Source organism: Equus quagga, chromosome 1 (assembly GCF_021613505.1).
Source record: "Equus quagga isolate Etosha38 chromosome 1, UCLA_HA_Equagga_1.0, whole genome shotgun sequence".
Classification (NCBI taxonomy): domain Eukaryota; kingdom Metazoa; phylum Chordata; class Mammalia; order Perissodactyla; family Equidae; genus Equus; species Equus quagga.
Window position 1 is genome coordinate 166,193,752 of NC_060267.1, and position 18,017 is coordinate 166,211,768.

Genomic DNA, 18,017 nt, shown 5'->3' on the forward strand with positions numbered 1-18,017 from the left:
TATTACTACTCAATGACAGTGCACCTGGTCACTGGAGCTCTGATGGAGATGTACAATGAAATTAATGTTGTTTTCATGTCTACTAACACAATATCTGTTCTTCAGCCCATGATCAAAGAGCAATTTCAACTTCCACGTCTTATTATTTAAGGAATACATTTCATAAGGGTATAACTGCCATAGATAGTGACTCCTCTGATGGATCTTGGCAAAATAAATTGAAAACTTTCTAGAAAGGATTCATAATTCTCGATGCCATTAAAAACATTTGTGATTCATGGAAAGATGTTAAAATATAACCATTAACAGAAGTTTGGAAGAAGCTGATTCCAACCCTCATGGATGACTTTGAGGGGTTCAAGACTTCAGTGAAGGAAGTAATTACATACATGGGGGAAACAGCCAGAGAACTAGAATTAGAAGTTGAGCCTGAAGGTGTGACTGAATAGGTGCAATCTCCTGATCAAACTTCAATGAGGAGTTGCTTCTTATGGAGGATCAAAGAAAGTGGTTTCTTGAGAAGGAATCTACTCCTGGTGATGACTGTTTAAAAGACAACAAAGAATTTAGAATATGACATAAACTTAGTTGATAAAGTAGCAGCAGGGTTTGAGAGGATTGACTCCAATTTTGAAAGAAGTTCTATGTAGGTAAAGCTATCACAGCATTGTATGCTACAGAGAAATCACTTGTGAAAGGAAGAGCCAATCAATGCAGCAAACTTCATTCCTGACTTATTCCAAGAAATTGCCACAGCCACCCCAATCTTCAGCAACCACCACCCTGATCAGTCAGCATCCATCAAAATCGAGGCAAGACCCTCCACCAGCAAAAAGATTATGGAGCCAGCCCTGAGGGCCTAGTGAAGTTTGGCGCTCTCACTGCTTCAGTGGCCCAGGTTCATTTCCTGGTCACAGAACCACACCACCCATCTGTCAGTTGCCATGTTGTGGTGGCAGCTCACATGGAAGAACCAGAAGGACTTACAACTAGTATATACAACCATGCTCTCGGGCTTTGGGGAGGGGAAAAAAAGGGAAGATTGGCAACAGATGTCAGCTCATGACAAATCTTTCCCTGAAAACCAACAAAACAAACACAGGACACTCAAAAAAAAAAAAAAATTACGACTCGCTGAAGGCTCAGATGACGGTTAGCATGTTTTAACAATAAAGTTTTTTTTTTTTTTTAAAGAGTGGCCCTGAGCTAACTTCTGTTGCCAATCTTTTTTTTTTCTTTTTCTCCCCAAAGGCCCCCAGCACACAATTGTATATTCTAGTTATGGGTCCACCTAGTTCTGCTATGTGGCATGCCACCTCAGCATGGCTTGATGAGTGGTGCCAGGTCCATGCCAAGGATCCAAACTGGTGAAACCCTGGGCCACCGAAGCAGAGTGCATGAACTCAACCACTCAGCCACAGAGCTAGCCAAAGTATTTTTTAATTCAGGTATGTTCATTGTTTTATTAGACATAATGCTATTACACACAATGGATAACAGTATAGTGTACACATAACTTTTGTACGCACTGGGAAGCCAAAACATTGAGGACTTGCTTTATGGCAACATTCGTTTTATTGCAGAGATCTAGAACTGAACCCGCAGTATCTTTGAGGTATGCCTGTAATGAAATTTGTTCTTACTTTCCAATATTTATATTACTTTTTCTTGTCTTATTGTACTGGCTAAGAACTCCAAGAATATTGTTGAATAGACATAGTAAAGGGCATCCTTGTTTGAATTCTGACAAGAATGCATCTAATACTTTATCCTTGAGTATGGTGTTTGCTGGAGTTATCTTTTAACAAGTAGGAATTTCTAGTTTGATGTTATTTTTGTTTTTAATAAAAATGGTGTGGTGACCAAGACTTCCTCCAGTTTAAAATAATTCCTCTTGAGGAACTCATGATTAAAGAGAAATATGTAACAGACGAACGCTGTGTTTTACCTTGGTACCCAGGAAGCTCAGAGCCAAACTGAATATTAAAACTCTTCATGTCATAGCCTGCTCAGCTACATTATATTGGCTCTACTACTTCCCAATCCCCCACCTATTCTAATTTATATCATCCTACATGTTTTTCTCTTACTTTACTACTTTATTACATGGATTTCCCATCAATTGTCACAAATCTTTAATAGAATGAGATGAAGTGTAAACAAAAACTTTAAGAAAGATGTTGTTGCATTTGGATTTAAAATTGAGAGAAATGCAATATGGGCAGGAAAATATTGTTGGACCTTTTAATAACAAATCCATTAGTTATCAGGAAATCACACGGAGACCTAACACTATGGTTAGTAAGTCTCTTAGGTGACCATACGAATCAAGTCTCAGAAATCATCTGGGGTTAAAAGTTGGATTCTGTGGATTGTCAGGAATCTGGTCCAGAGGAAATCCAGTAGTTAAATGGGGCCTGCTTATACTTCCATTATTAAACTTAATTATTTATCATAAGTAGCCATTAGTAAACACATTTTAGTTTCATACAATGAAGAGAAACCCAGGGGCCATTAACATTTTCAGTAATAGGTGATTAATAACTTTGTTGAATGTACAATCCCAAGTTACCTCAAATCCTTTTTGGAAGGCATCAAGGAAAAATGATAACAACTATCTTATCGTTGAGTGATCAAACTAAAAAATAACTATTCCTCCGAACCAAAGGGTAAATCAGATCCATAATTCATGATTTTATTGTCCTTCCTTTGTCAAGCCTTTAACATACATATTTCTGTTATTTAAATAAAAATCTTCCTTTCTCTCTTCAGGGCTATGAAGTGTAGAAGAAGGATAAAAATGAATTTTCGGAAATGGTTTCTTCTATGTAAACAGGTTGTACCACAGTCACAATCTTAGATGGTTGGCCACTGTTCCACAACTACCTCTTCACAAAAACAGATAAACTTTAATAAAAGAAGATAAATTTATAAACATCTTAAGATAACCTGAGAAATATGTAGTAAAAATAGAATGAGGCCCACATATTACAAAGATTTAGCTAATATGCAAACTGCCAATCCATCCAAATTTGGTATATCCAATCTACTTAACTGATTTGTTTCACATGGTAATTTTTTAAAATAAAATTCAGTTGGGGGCTGAATGATGTCCCTATGCATCATTTCTTGACGAAGGTGAAAGGTGTGGCATTGCTGTGACTAACAAAGGGAAATTTAATTCCTAGTTCTATTATTGTTCTGGCTCATCAAAGCTCACAGAACATGTGAGGTTCTGCCATGTCCAACGAGGTTAGGCAAATGTAATAGAAGGTGAGCTGGGCTGACACACATTTTCATCATACAAATCTTCTGGTAGCTCCTCTTCATCTCCATCAGGAAAATACGTAGGAAACGGCAGATTTTTACAGAAGTCCTTATATGCAGGCAGTTTAGAATCTTTGATCTGCAGGGAGGAGGCAAAGATCTTATTAATAAGTGCTACCAATTACATTATTTAAAGATACTCTACTTTACTTATTATTTATAATCAAAGAATATCTGTTCCTACATTTTCTAACGGGAATAACTCTTTTATATATATAAAGCACAAGGAACTCAATGTATTCTTTTTATTCCAGTAAATTTAATTAATCCAATGAGAGAAACACAATCTTCCTCAAGTTAATCAGCCCTCTCACAGGAATAAAATTACTCTATTAATTTATATCTTGTCTATAACTTACAAATCTCTAGAACTGCCCAATAGGATAAATTAAAATTTACAATTACTACTTAAATATTAATTATATCTAAATTGATTTTTCAAATATAAACTATATATCCAAAAGGTATTACTATCTACTTCTTAATTACTGGTTTGATTATCTACTCACATTATCTTTTTATTATTTTCTATCATAAATTTTTTGAGCTGAGCTTAAAGAAAATAAAATTTACCTAGTATTTTTGTTAGTCTTAATTCTAAAGGCACATAACCAAAAATATCAAGTTTTATTAAGGAAATTAGCTTACATTTAAAAAGCAGCATTCTCATTGAGAAGCTAAGGACTGAATAATACTTGGCAAAAACAATAATAATACAGCCATAAGTCTTTCTAATAGCTCTATTAACTCTTTATATTCTAAAAATATTCTAATTCTATCTGTGAATTCATAAACCAGAGAAGTAATAGTACAGAAACTGATATGATCTAAAATATTGGGTTTTATTTTTGGAAAATATTATTGGGTTCTTTAAAGCTTCTGCCTCACTCTACAGCCTTCATTCAAAGAGAAAAAAAATTCCATGTAATTATACACACAGAGTAAAATAAGGCATAATCATTTTGGCAAAAAGAAATGAATAATTTGGTTGAAGTAAGTACACAGCTGCTAGGAACAGTTAAGTACAGAAAAACATATCTATTTTAATCTCTCTCATTAAAATTGTTCTAAGAAATTACCGTAATTTGCCCAGAAGAAAATAAACTTGTTTAATTTTTTTTCCAATGCACTAATCTTGGGTTGAACTTTAACTTTGAAAAAGAAGTCATATTCTTACCAATTTAAACTGTCTCAGAATTCAGAATTGAAAATAAAACCCAAGAAAATAAACAAAACCAACAATAACAAAACTTCCTGTGCTAATTTGATAAATGTGAAAATTTAGTCATAAATAACCTAAATAGCTAATTCTCAGTTATATTTACATTTTTACAAACCTCAGGAACACTTCAGACAAAAGCAGTGCTTATATATTCTAATTGTAAATGCTACACTACTATATATAATTCATTCATTTGAAACACAAATGATGACATCTTATCTAAATATCTTTTGTCTTGATGGCTTTAAAGTGGAGGGTCAAAAGTCTGCAGCCCATCTTTAACAAATGCGCAAGACTCTATGGTATGTATTTTTGTTCACTTAATCTTACTCCTGCCTACACTAAGATTCCCTCACCTATCTACCTTTCTTTTTTATATTTATGTATATTAGCAAACCAGTTCAAATCGTTTGAGGAAAGGTGGGGGAAAGGACACCAAAACAACCCCAGGTATATCTGAAAATAAACTTAGATTATAAATTAGAATATAGGGACGAGCACACATGAATAGCATTTAATAACATACACTACATTATGCTGTAAATAACAGTTCTTCAGGTCCTCTTAATATTTTTAGTGAATCCAAACAACAATAAAAAAAGCTTACATTAGACAGGTTGATCATCCCTAAGACTACCTTTTCTAACTTCAAAATAAGAAAAAAATTATCAGTAGACTTGTACTGAGGGAACAAAAGCTCCTGTGGGGTGAGTGGATGTTAATAAGGAGGCTGCTTGTCCAGTAGGAAGTGCCTCAGTCCCCAACAGCAAGGGGGCTTATTCACCTGCTATGGAATCACTTGGAAGAATGGAAAAAGTGAATGTTGTCAAAATGTGTACCAAGCTTCTGACATTGAAAACACAAGCCACAAAACACTTTCCCAAACCCTCACCTTAATGTTTGGGACACCTAACATTGTTTAGGGTCCAAAAGATAATTGTTTACACACCAAAATTCAAAGTCTTTTTTCAAGATGAATTCTTTTTTATCAAAATGTTTATTGCAAATATATTCACCAGTGCATTAACAGTTCAAAGTAGAGTAGACATTTCTCTGATGCTTTTGTTTCTCAAAATATGTTTGGACACGTCTTTTCGAACTGCCTTTGGAGTACCTTCTAAGTGTCTTCAGTGACAGCACGCCATCATCCATTAAGGGAGTTAATTTTTTGGAAGTAATCTTTTATGGAAGTGGGTGGAAAATCTGAGTAACAAATGTTGCTGATTATAAGCTGTTTATAACAACCAGATCAGAATATCACTGCATATATTATGGTTTTTCAAGACAGTTGACCTATTCATCCTTGCTGGTGTCAAAGAAGATGCTGAGAATGGTACCTGAGAAATCACAGCAGTAGTAAAGTTCAGCTGGAAAGTCAGCCTAGAATTGTGTATGCAGCAAAATGGGGAGAAAAGGAGGATTTGACAACATTTAAAAATCCACCTGCTATTTGGTATAAGTTTATTAGGGAAAATAATCAATTTCCTTTTTTCTCATTTAAGGTTGATATTTATAACATGTAACAAGTCCAGAATGTGGAGGTAGGGATACATTGAATTATGAAACCAAAATGTTATGAGAAGTACAATGACAACCTGCTGGTTTCAACTACCTGTCATTGTGTGCATGACTGGGACACTTAAGACACTAGAAATCCACTTAAACCTCTAAAACCTTCAAGTTAAAAAAGAAAAAAGAATTTGCAAAAATTCATCAAATGCATTTTTTCTTTAAGAAAATTAAGAATAATCCAGTCAAAAGTGAGGAGTTCCAGAAAAGAAATTTTAACTAGTGTAAGATTAAAAAAAAACATTGTACCTTATGCTAGTAATGGAACCTACTTTAAGAAATGAAAAACAATACATAGAGAAAGACCCAAGCTTAAAAATCTGAGATTTAAGTTTCACCTATTTTGTTGTTATTATTGGAAAATTAATGAAGAATATATTTCAGAGAATAGCTGACATCACGTCTACTACAAATTTATTTTCAGAATGGAAGACTCAAAATTCAAAAGGGATCTCTCACTTTGTAGTATGTTGGCCTCAATCCCAGGCAGAATATTTATTCTGTATTTTATTTGATGCAAATAAGTCTCTGAGAGCTTAAGAGTTTTTCTTCAAATCTATCCTGTACACATTTGTTTTCTTCTTCTACTTTATGTTTTTGAACAGAAAAATGAACATGTGTATTTTTAAGGAACACACAAAGATGTAATCAGAGCAATGACAGTAATAAAAAAAAAACAAAATCTCTCCTTAAAATGTCTACTTTTAACCATCTTTCCTGTTGACTCATTTAATTTCCACCTCATGTACTTCTGGTTCCTTTGTCAAAGTACTCTTAAAACCTAAAAAGTTTTCCTTTGGAAGGACAGAAATACATTGATATTCTGGCAATAGTTACCCTAAAACCCTTTTTATATTTCTGAAGAGACTCTGCTTACTGGCCCTATCCTTACTGCAGGTTCATGGTTTTATAGACATTGGGTACAGATTATCCTGGCAATTTTTTCATTTAGGAGCTACCAAAAAGCAGAAAAATTTAGCAGAAATTCATGTGGAAAAAAGCCATTTATTTTCAAGCCACATTTATAGGTCAAAGGAGAATTTATGGCACACAGCCACATATATGGAACAATGGAAAATAAATACAGTTATACATACCTTTACTAAGCAATTTTTATGTCCAGGTACAGAACCATTTACATAGATTATATTGTGCTTTGTGTTTATTCTCCATACCTAAAGTGAGAAATGAAATCAAATCTTAAAAGTTAAAACTTTGAGAATATACTTTATTAAAATAAACAGTATGTTACTAATAGCTGAGGCTATAAGCAGCCTATAAAGTGAAAACCAAATTAGCACTTCAAAATGTTGACTGAGAAATCAAAAAATTCAAATCCTACAGATGACTTATAACATGAGACTAGAACAGGTATGTCTTATGGAAGTGGCAGCAAACTCTCATTTTAAATATACAAGTGACTGAATGATCAAGACTACTTGGATATCTCAATGGACTCTGCTGGCATCATTAGGAATAAGAAGTGGAAATTCACTTTTATTTTATTTTTAGTTAATACCAGCTTGCTGCAACTAGAAACTGGGGAAGTCACAACCTTTCTGAGTCTAATTTAAAAAATAAGTGTGTTGAGCAGATGGCTCTCAAACAGATCTTCACATGGAGAAAAAATTTACACAAATGGGAGAGAATGGTCAAGAAATGGTACTGAGAAAAAGTATTCTGGGGAAAATAGATTTAATTATATAAAATTTTTAAAAATTCTGCTGGTCAAAATTTATAAATAAAATGTATTTAGAGTAGAGACTGGAAGAACATGCACCAAAATGTGACCAGTGGTTATCTTTGGGTGTTGTTCTTGTGGGTGGCTTATTTTCTTATTTGTACTTTCTATACTTTGAAACATATATGCGTTTATATATAAACATTAGTTGTTGTAATAAAAATATAATTATATAGCACCCATTATAATACAGCCTGTTTTCTCTTAGATATTACATACATTCTTCAAGTTAGTAGAGAGTGAACATAACTTCCTCCTTTTAAATATATATAATTATTTTATAAAGATGGATGTATAGCACAATCTTTTTTTAGTACTATCTCTTCCTTCCTCCTCCTCACCCACATCCGCGTCCATCCCCTAACACATCTCACATATAACCTTCCACTTTTCTGTGTCTACGTCATGGCATGCCAACATAGAGAGAGAGAGCTTTTGTTCACTCTTTTATACATAAGAACCCGAATCTTTTTTTTCATGTAACAACATCCTGTGGAAATTTTCCAGGTCAAACAGTAGATGCTGATGTTTTCTTTTTAAGGACTGCACAGTCCACTGCTTGGATGTTAAATGAACACATAACTACTACAACGACAACACAAACAGTTCACATATCCTCCACCTCTCAATAACTGTAAAACCTGTTAGAACAATCATACACAGACACACATTAAACACACATTCTGGTGCCTTTGCATTTAAGCATTAATTTATCCCTAAAAAGAGCCACTTAAGAAACTTACTTTCAGTCCATATGCTGTCCTATCTATGTTGCCCATTTGTCCAGGCATTTTAGTTCCAGGCCAGACTCTGGCAACATCCTAAATGAGAGAATCAAAATTAACACTTTTAAGTACTCTCAATTTCAAACAGTACTGATCAAACTGAAATGCAAACTAAGACAGGAATTATTAAAATGCTTTATTTTTTTCCCATTCTGCTAGGCCCCAGTAAAGAACTAAATACGTATTTAGATACATTTACCCCTGGAGGATTTCCTTCCCAAACGAAATAAATACAGACTAAGAAACACATTTAGGAGAAAAACTGTAACAAGAGAGCAGCAACAGAGCTAATACTGGTTAAGAAGTTAAAAAGGAAAACAAAGGACATACAAGCACATCACACCACCATTCAAAACAAACCAAAAGGCCTGCCTGGCCCGTCTTCACTAATCTTCTGTATTAACTGCCCTAATGGACTCCGCTCCACTGTGGCTGGAACGGTCCTACTGCCCACCCTTGCTTTTGACGTGGCTTTCTTTCACCAGAATGATTAAAGGACAGAGTCAATTAGCAGAATATTGAGTTTGTCCAGCCCTCTTTTGTCTCTGATTCACATAAATCAAATAGCTTCACACGGTCTCTCTGATTTTGGCTTTGGTAATGCATAATAGTTCTACATCTAAAGGAGCAAATCTGAATTACATCTAAAATTGGAAAGCTGCTCATGACAGAGGAATTCTTGGAATATAATCACTTTTGCATCACTACTCTCACATTAACAGGCAAAACTCCCAGTGGAAGTGGCTCATCAAACATTAGAGTTGGTTACTATGTAACTAACACAGCTTAAAAGACAATTCTGAATATTAGAGACTAAGTATCACCTTTATTCACTCTACAAATACACTCTGTGATAAGCACTGTGCTTAACATTACATTACTAAGGACTAACTGCCCTGTCCACTTACATTTATACTCTCATTAAAAGTATACCCGAACTCTTAGGATTATAAATGCACTTACTAGCCAATCCTTAATGGAAGTATTTACACAAACTGAATAGTCTATTTCATGATAACTAACTTGAGTCACAAGACTAGGTTCTTCTATATGCTTAATTTTTAAAAGAGCTTTATTAATATATAATTCACACACCACACATTTCACCATTTGAAGCATACAATTTAATGTTTTTAGTATATTCAGAGTTGTGTATTACCACAATCAATTTTAGAACATTTTCATCAATCCAAAACAGAAATTTCACACCTATTAGTGGTCGCTCCCTCTAACCCTCCCAGCCCTGCGCAACCAGTAATCTTCTTTCCTCTCTATAGATTTGCCTAGGATGGACATGTCACATAAATGGAATCATATAATATGTAGTCTACTGTGACTGGCTTCTTTCACTTCGCACGTTTTCAAGGTTCATCCACATTGCAGCATGTACCAATACTTCACTCCATTTTATTGCTAAATACTATTGTATGAATTAAAATCTATTATCCACTCACCAAGTGATGATCATTTAGGTAGTTTCTATTTTTTGGCTATTATGAATAATGTTGCTATGAATATTCAAGCACAATTTTTTGTACATGTTTTCATTTCTTTTCAGTATATACCTAGGATTGGAATTGCTGGGTCATAAGTAACTTTACAGGTAACATTTTTAGCAACTGCCAAACAGTTTTCTCTAAAGCAGCTGTACGATTTTTACATTCTCATCAACAATGTATGAGGGTCCAATTTTTGCACATTCTTGCCAGCATTTGTGATTATCCGTCTTTTTAATTATAGTCATCCCAGTGTGTGTGATGTGGTATCTCAGTGTAGTTTTGATTTGCATTTCCCTAATGACTAAAGTTGCTAAGCAGAGTTTCATGTGTTTATTGACCACTTGTAGATGTTCTTTGGAAAAATGTCTATTCAAGTCCTTTGTCAACTTTTCAATTGGGTTATTTATCTGTTTACTATTGAGTTGTAAAAGTTCTTCATATATTGTGGATACAAGTTTCAGCAGATACATGATTTGTAAGTATTTTCCTCCATTCTGTGAGTTGTCTTTTCATTTTCTTGGTGGTACTGTCTGCAGCACGAAAGTTTTAAATTGTGATGAGTCTAATTTACCTATATTTTCTTTTGTTACTTGTACTTTTGATGTCGTTTATAGCTCAGGCTTTGCCTGATTCAAGGTCATGATGATTTACTGTTTTCTTAAAAGGGTTTTATAGTTTTAGCTTTTAAACTTATGTCTATGATCAACTTAATTTTTATAACTTTTTATTTTTATACAATTTATAACTATATAATTTTACAATTATAAAAAAGCTATTTTTGCATGAGAATTTTTGTATTATTTTTATACAAAAACTCTCATACTCTTTACCCAAATTGACCAATTGTTTACATGTTGCCCCATTTGCTTTACCATTCACTCTGTATGCACAGCTTCTCGATACCATCTGAAATTTGGTGGCAGACATGATACTCCTTTACGTGTATGTATTTCAGGGTATATCTTCTAAGAACAAGGTATTCCCTTATACAACCAGAGTACAGTTATAAAACTCTGAAATCTGAACATATTATCTAATCTACAGTCCACATTCTAATTTTGTCAACTGCCCCAACAGTGCTCATTATAGCTATTTTTTCCAAGTCAAGGATCCACTTCAGAATTATCCATTGCATTTAGTTGTCATGTTTCTTTAGTCTCCTTAAATCTGGAGCAGCTCCTCAGCCCTTCCTTGTCTTTCATGAACTTGACATTTTTTTTTGGTAAGGAAGACTGGCCCTGAGCTAATATCTGTTGCCAATCTTCCTCTTTTTGCTCGAGGAAGACTGCTGCTGAGCTAACATCTGTGCCGATCTTCCTCTATTTTGTATATGGGACACTGCTACAATATGTCTTGATGAGCAGTGCGCAGGTCCTTGCTCGGGATCCGAACATGTGAACCCCGGGCTGCCAAAGCAGAGCACGTGAACTTAACTACTACACCACCAGGTCAGCCCCCAGGACCTTGACCTTTTTGAAGGGTTCAAGCCAATTATTTTGCAGAATATTACTCACTTTGGGTTTGTCCGATGTTTCTCCGGACTAGCTATAGGTGATGCATTTCTGGCAGGAATCACCAGAGAAGCAATGATGTATGCTTTTCTGGGAAGCAATCACGTGGCTTATTATGTTGGTTTGTCCAATTACTGGTGATGTATAATGCTGATCAGTTAGTTAAGGATGTGTCCACTAGGTTAATCAACTCTAAGGTTATTATTTTTCCCTTTGTAGTTAATAGGCAATTTGTTCTGGGACTATGTAAATAATTAGTCTCCATCAAACTTTCACCACTTGTTTTAGCATCCATTGATAATTCCTGGCTGAATCTATTATTCCTATGATGGCTGTCAAAGAGTGTAATTCTAACTCCATCTTTCCTTCCCCATTTATTAGCTGGGATTATACTATAAGGAAGAGCAGTTATCTTTCTCCCATTTATTTATTAACCTATCCATTCATTTTATTTATTTGTGTCAGTGTGAGCTCATGGATGCTAATTTTATTCCATGAACTCTGTTACTATCATTTTTTTGGTTTTCAGATCAAACTGTCCCAATTTTTGCAAGTGAGAGCTGATTTGAGCTGGCTTCTGTGTCCTTTCCATGTACCTATCATTTTTTAAGCACTTCCTTGCTTTCTTGAACAAGCTGTTTTGGGTTCATCTTGTAATCTTCCTGCCCCATGCATGAAATCAACCATTTCTCCAAAGAACCCTAGTTCCTTTCAGTGGGGAATGGCATTTAGAAATCAAGATTTAGGCTCTAGGTATGCTCACTGCTATGGAACATCTTTGCTTTTAAGTCCTTTCAGTAGACAGAGCTAAGACATAAATATCTATACACACACACACACACACACCTGTATTTATTTTGCTCTTTCTTTATATTACACAAACAGTAAATGTATACTGATACCCAGGATTTGAAATCAACATTAAAGGGCTCATTCTAATTTCCCTCCTTTTCATACCTTAACACCCTTCTCTAATGGTGAGAAACTTGGCTCCCATTCTCAATATATTTACTTACGCTCAATCCTACAATTCACAGAAAACTACTTCAGAATTGCTAACTAATATCACTGCAAAAAACAAACAGAATTCAACACTTGTGCACAGTACTTTTTAAATTTAGACTCAGGGTACATAGCCAACTACTGTGTTCAAAAGTTAGTTGAGTCAGTCCCCTCTTCCTCACCACCGTCAGTGTGGTTATGTTATTCATTTGAAAGAGTTAGGTTCATTTTCCAATGATACTCCATTATGGATTTTCCCCTTCATCTTTGTTTTTATTTTGAATGTGTAAAACACTAACATGATTCCCAAAGTAAAAAAGTATAACAAAAAGTATATCTAGGGAAGTGTCACTTCTGCCACTTCCTAAGCCCTTCCATACTGTTCCCCACCCATCCCCTATAGGTAACCAATCTCGTTCGTTTCTGGTTTATCTTTTTGGTCCTCCTTGTTGCAAAAATAAGCAGATAACATATGCATTTCCTTACATTCTGGAAATAACTCCATTGTTTCATAATGACCTACTCATTCTTTTTTCAGCTGCATAGTATTCTATTGAACAGATGGACCACAGTTCATCCATTCAAATTCCCAAGTACAGACATTTATGCTTCTAATTATAAATACTGTAGCAATGACTAATTTTGTGCAAAAGCATTTTTATATTTTTAAGAGAATATCTTCAGGGTAATCCATAAAAGTAGGATTGCTGCGTCAAAGTAAACACCTTGTAGCTTTCCTAGGTATTGCCATATTCCCCTCCATAAAGGATGCAGTATTTTGTATTCTCACAAGCGACGTATGAGAATGCCTGTTTCCCCACATTCTTGCAAAAAAGTGCAAAAACTAAACAGCTTGATAACACAATATCAAGTATCAAATATCAAGTATCAAGTATGACTGAATTAGCCATACAAAAGTCCTTCTCTATTTTCTATGCTCTTATTGTTTATTTCTCCATTTCTTCTCTACCACTTTTCCCTTACACCGTGATATCGTCCTTGACAATCTTTCCCAATTGTCTCTTTCAAGGCAAAAAGGAATCTGTGAAGAAACCAGTGGGACTAGATGGATGGGCATCCTATCTAATCTTTTATTTTTTGCAGCTGGGTAGGATGGGAGACAGAAGGGAATGAGAAAGTAGGCAGAAAAGTACTGAGAATACTGGCTGTAAGTGTGTGGGCTATAACTAAATGATTCAAGTCTGGCTCTGGAAAGTCAGTGATGCCAGGACCCATAAAAGTGTGACAAGCACCAGGACCTGCCTAGAGTCAGATTAAAATTATGCGACTGGATCCCAAGGACAGACTAAGCACTATATGTGCAAAAGTTGAATATTTAGCATTAAAAAGAGCATTACTAAGTTATACTTACACCAGTTGAAATAGCTCCAGGTCTCCTGTGGGTTTTTGTTTGACCATGAGTAGCAGGCTGGCCTTTAAATCCCCATCTTTTCATGACACCTTGAAAACCTTTACCAATACTGAACAAGATAAACATGAGAATTTACATAATGAACAGCACATAAAATATTCCCAATTGCACACTTTTTGATAGTACCTTAGAGTTTTAACAAAGCTCCTTATCTAAGTAACTAGAAAAGGCTACACAAGCAAAACTGAAAATGAACATTCCTTTATCTCTATCCTGCTTTGCACCCCTTCCTGGAGTTTCATTCTATATAAAATGGTTAATTCAAGATTGTGAGACAACAGCTAAGCAAAAGTTCTATCTGAACAGGGAGTTTTATCATCAATTCTGTGAAACGATATAGTAAATGTGGTCTATTTCTAGAAGTTTCAAAGTCCTCATAAGAGATGTGGCAGGCAACCATTAAGATCCCACCCCCTGGTACTCGTGCCCTTGTGTAATCGCCTCCCTTTGGGTCTGGGTGGATCTAGTGACTTACTTCTAAAGAATAAACTATAGCAAAAGCAATGGTGTCACCTCTGACATTAGGTTACAAAGAGACTGTGGCTTCCATCCTGGCACTCGCTTGCTAGGCTGTGAAGGAAGCCAACTGCCATATCATAAGCTATCCTAGAGATCCTAGGCATGAGGCAAGGATGTCTCCAGCCAACAACCGTGAACCTGAGGCTTGCCAACGGCCATGTTAGTGAGCTTGGAGGTGATTCTCCCCAAGTCGAACCTTGAGATGCCTGCAGCCTTGACTGATGTCTTGGTTGCAGCCTTGTGAGAGATCCTGAGCCAGACACACCCAGATAAGTTGTACTGTGATTCCTGACCACAGAAACTGTGAGGTAATAAATGTTTTTTTGTTTTAAGCTGTTGTGTTTTAGGGTAATGTGTTAGGCAGTAATAGATAACCAATACATCTGAGCACTAAATAAAACAATAATAATGCCCTAAATGCTGAATAAGTTTTAGAAGACACCAGATGGATCTTGGTCTCGAGTTCTGAATAGGAGGCTAATGGACAAATAAAATCAGAGAATAACAATTTCTTAAAATTCTGCTAATCAGAGAAACATTCTATGATACAGGTAGAAAGCAAACAATACTAAGGTTCAAGCATTACTAAAGTTTGTCTCTGTCAAATATATCAGTACAAATGGTACAACGAAAGGGTTAGAATAAATTACAAGACTGTACAGATATATACATATATTTTTAAGATTGGCACCTAAGCTAACATCTGTTGCCAATCTTCCTTTTTTCTTTCTTTCCTTCTTCTTCTCCCCAAAGCCCCCTAGTGTACAGCTGTATATTCTACTTGTGAGGGCCTCTGGTTGTGCTATGTGGTACCCTGCCCACAGATGTGGTACCCAGCATGGCCAGATGAGCGGTGCCATGTTTGTGCTGAGGATCCAAACTGCTGAAACCCTGGGCTGCTGAAGTGGAACATGCGAACTTAACCACTCAGCCTTGGGGTCAGCCCCTGTATAGATATGTTTTTTTTTAAAGATTTTTTATTTTTTTTCCTTTTTCTCCCCAAAGCCCCCCAGTACATAGCTGTATATTCTTCGCTGTGGGTCCTTCCAGCCGTGGCATGTGAGACGCCGCCTCAGCGTGGCTCGATGAGCAGTGCCATGTCTGCGCCCAGGACTCGAACCAACGAAACACTGGGCCGCCCGCAGCAGAGCGCGCAAACCTAACCACTCGGCCACGGGGCCAGCCCCTAGATATGTTTTTAACAGACTCTGAAGATGAACATTTTTTTTCACCTTTCACTAGATATGTCAACATATTTTTAATGAAGTGTTCCCTAACCTTAACAAAGCACAGAAACAGTGTGTAGTTCAGGCCATTTACATAAAGGACCAAAAGCAAAAAGATTATGAAAACTATGTTATTTCCATAAGGACTTTAGTATTCATTTAACAAAGAATTATCAGAGAGTAAAGGACTGAAGTAAGCCCATATGAATAACACAGTTTGTTTTAGATAAACCAAGAATTCAACATAAAAACAATAAGAACTACGTGTAGAACCTAACACCTGAATATTATCAAAGCACAAGCCAAAAATTATTTGTCTATGAAGAACTTAAATGTAGCTTACACCAGTTTCTTCACATTAATCAACTGAAAACATCACTTACGGTGTGTACATAATGCTTTTTTTTGCCTCAAAAACCCAAAATAATACTCATTCCTGATCAAAGAGCTAAAACAGAAATTTAACACAGATTAAATGAAAAACCACTATAAATTGTGCAAGGAGATTAACAGCTAAGAAAGAAACTATGATAATCACATATTTTACCGAAATTTTGCTTCAGAAATTTAACAGATGTTTCTACTTAACACTGAATTTTAAAACACATTTGAAAAATAAAAAGCTTGGCAATTTAAAAATAAAAAATACCTAAAGAGCCACGTGAACCTAGTGTTGGCAAATAACACTTTAAGGAAGAAAGGAGAGGGGACTGGCAATACTATCTAAAATGAATGTGTTTTAAAAACACCACACTCTAACACTGGCCATTCTTGGTAGGAAGTTTGCTGGGACCCTCTGAGTTCTCAAACTGATTCATCTCTTACTTAAAAAGAGACAGCACGAGTGTGGGCACCAATAAAAACACATGCCAGATAAATTACAGAAGATAATTTAGCTCATTTTAAGAGTGAATGATTATAAGATGAAAGTGGTATGCTGAAGTGCTAATTATCTGTTGGCTAATTACAGATTGTTCTCCAGTCTAGCTCGAGAATACATCATGTTGTTACACTGTGTACAATGGGAACCTCTTCAATAAATAACATTAAACAAAAGGATAAAACATAAATGACGTGACAAATTACTGGCTTAATTCAGATTATGCAGAATAGAGTGCACCTGTTGACCATGGGTGGTACAGGTATCTATTCTATTGCTTCTCTCAGTTGTCACCCAACTTGAGAACAAAAAACAAAAGCAAGAACTGCACTGATCTATCCTTAGCCTACCCAGGCACATTTCAAATGTAAGCTTTTCACGGGTCACACAAAACAAAATCCTCATTTTACTAAAAATGATACACAACACATAACACACATGCTTTCTCCCCCATGCCTTTTCTGCTGTTGTTTTTAGTTAATGACAGCAGAAAAAAATCAAATAAAGGAAAATCCCAATCAGAAAGAACACAATGTTAGAAGTTCCAAATTTAGTGACACATATCTGAAAATTCGGAAAGCACAAAAAAGGTGTTTTACTTAGAGCATTTATACTTGTTAAACCAAAAGTTCAGCAAAAATCTCAGACTATTTAAATTGAGGAGCCTTTATTGCCCTTGTTTCTCGGTCCATGTCCCCTTAGTATACTTTAAATTCATGAAGGGTAGGGACTGTGGATTATTCAGCCTTAGTGCCCACCTGAGAGGAGTCAGAGCAATTTTTTATTGGCTATAGCTATGTCTTAGGAAGAAAGAGGATTAGTTTCCTTTATTTTGTCCTATAGTTTCCAAATGTGGTATAATGGACATGCTTTTATAAAAGTTTGAGATGGTATTAAGAAAAGGGGAAGAAGGGCTTAAAAATATGACAGTAAGAACCTTGCTGAAGAATATGGACAATTTAATGTTTCCAAGTGCATTCTATAAATCTCTAGCGATTACTACTATGCGAATTTCATTCCCTTGACATATTGTGACAGATGGCCAAACGTCTAACAGCATACACACAGGTTTGAATATAAACCCATCAGTATTTCCCCACTCTGTGGGAAACTGCCTTTGATTGCATGATTCTGGATACACTTGTATATGGGGATAAAACAAAGGTCCACGAGGTGAGGAGTCTTCTTGAGTTCATCCATTCTGAGTCCTCTGAGAACTTCCTCCAAAGTTCGAAACACTAAGTTCCATGCCACTGGCTTCTTCTACCTTCCCTCTCCTCTGTATCCCTCTTTCTCCTCCTTTT

The 18,017-nt window shown here is 35.6% G+C and overlaps 1 protein-coding gene across 1 annotated transcript in view; it reads right to left on the reverse strand.

Moving 5' to 3' along the window:
• Nucleotides 1–1,449: 1,449 nt before the first annotated feature.
• The window catches only part of MRPL3 (mitochondrial ribosomal protein L3), a 39,850-nt gene continuing 23,282 nt past the window's right edge, over nucleotides 1,450–18,017 (reverse strand). The window contains exons 7-10 of the mRNA XM_046678715.1: nucleotides 14,029–14,137; nucleotides 8,603–8,680; nucleotides 7,216–7,293; nucleotides 1,450–3,406 (exon numbers count right to left, since the gene is read on the reverse strand). Of these exons, the coding sequence (XP_046534671.1) occupies nucleotides 3,254–3,406; nucleotides 7,216–7,293; nucleotides 8,603–8,680; nucleotides 14,029–14,137 (418 nt within the window). The 3' untranslated portion in view covers nucleotides 1,450–3,253. The remainder of the gene's footprint in view (nucleotides 3,407–7,215; nucleotides 7,294–8,602; nucleotides 8,681–14,028; nucleotides 14,138–18,017) is intronic.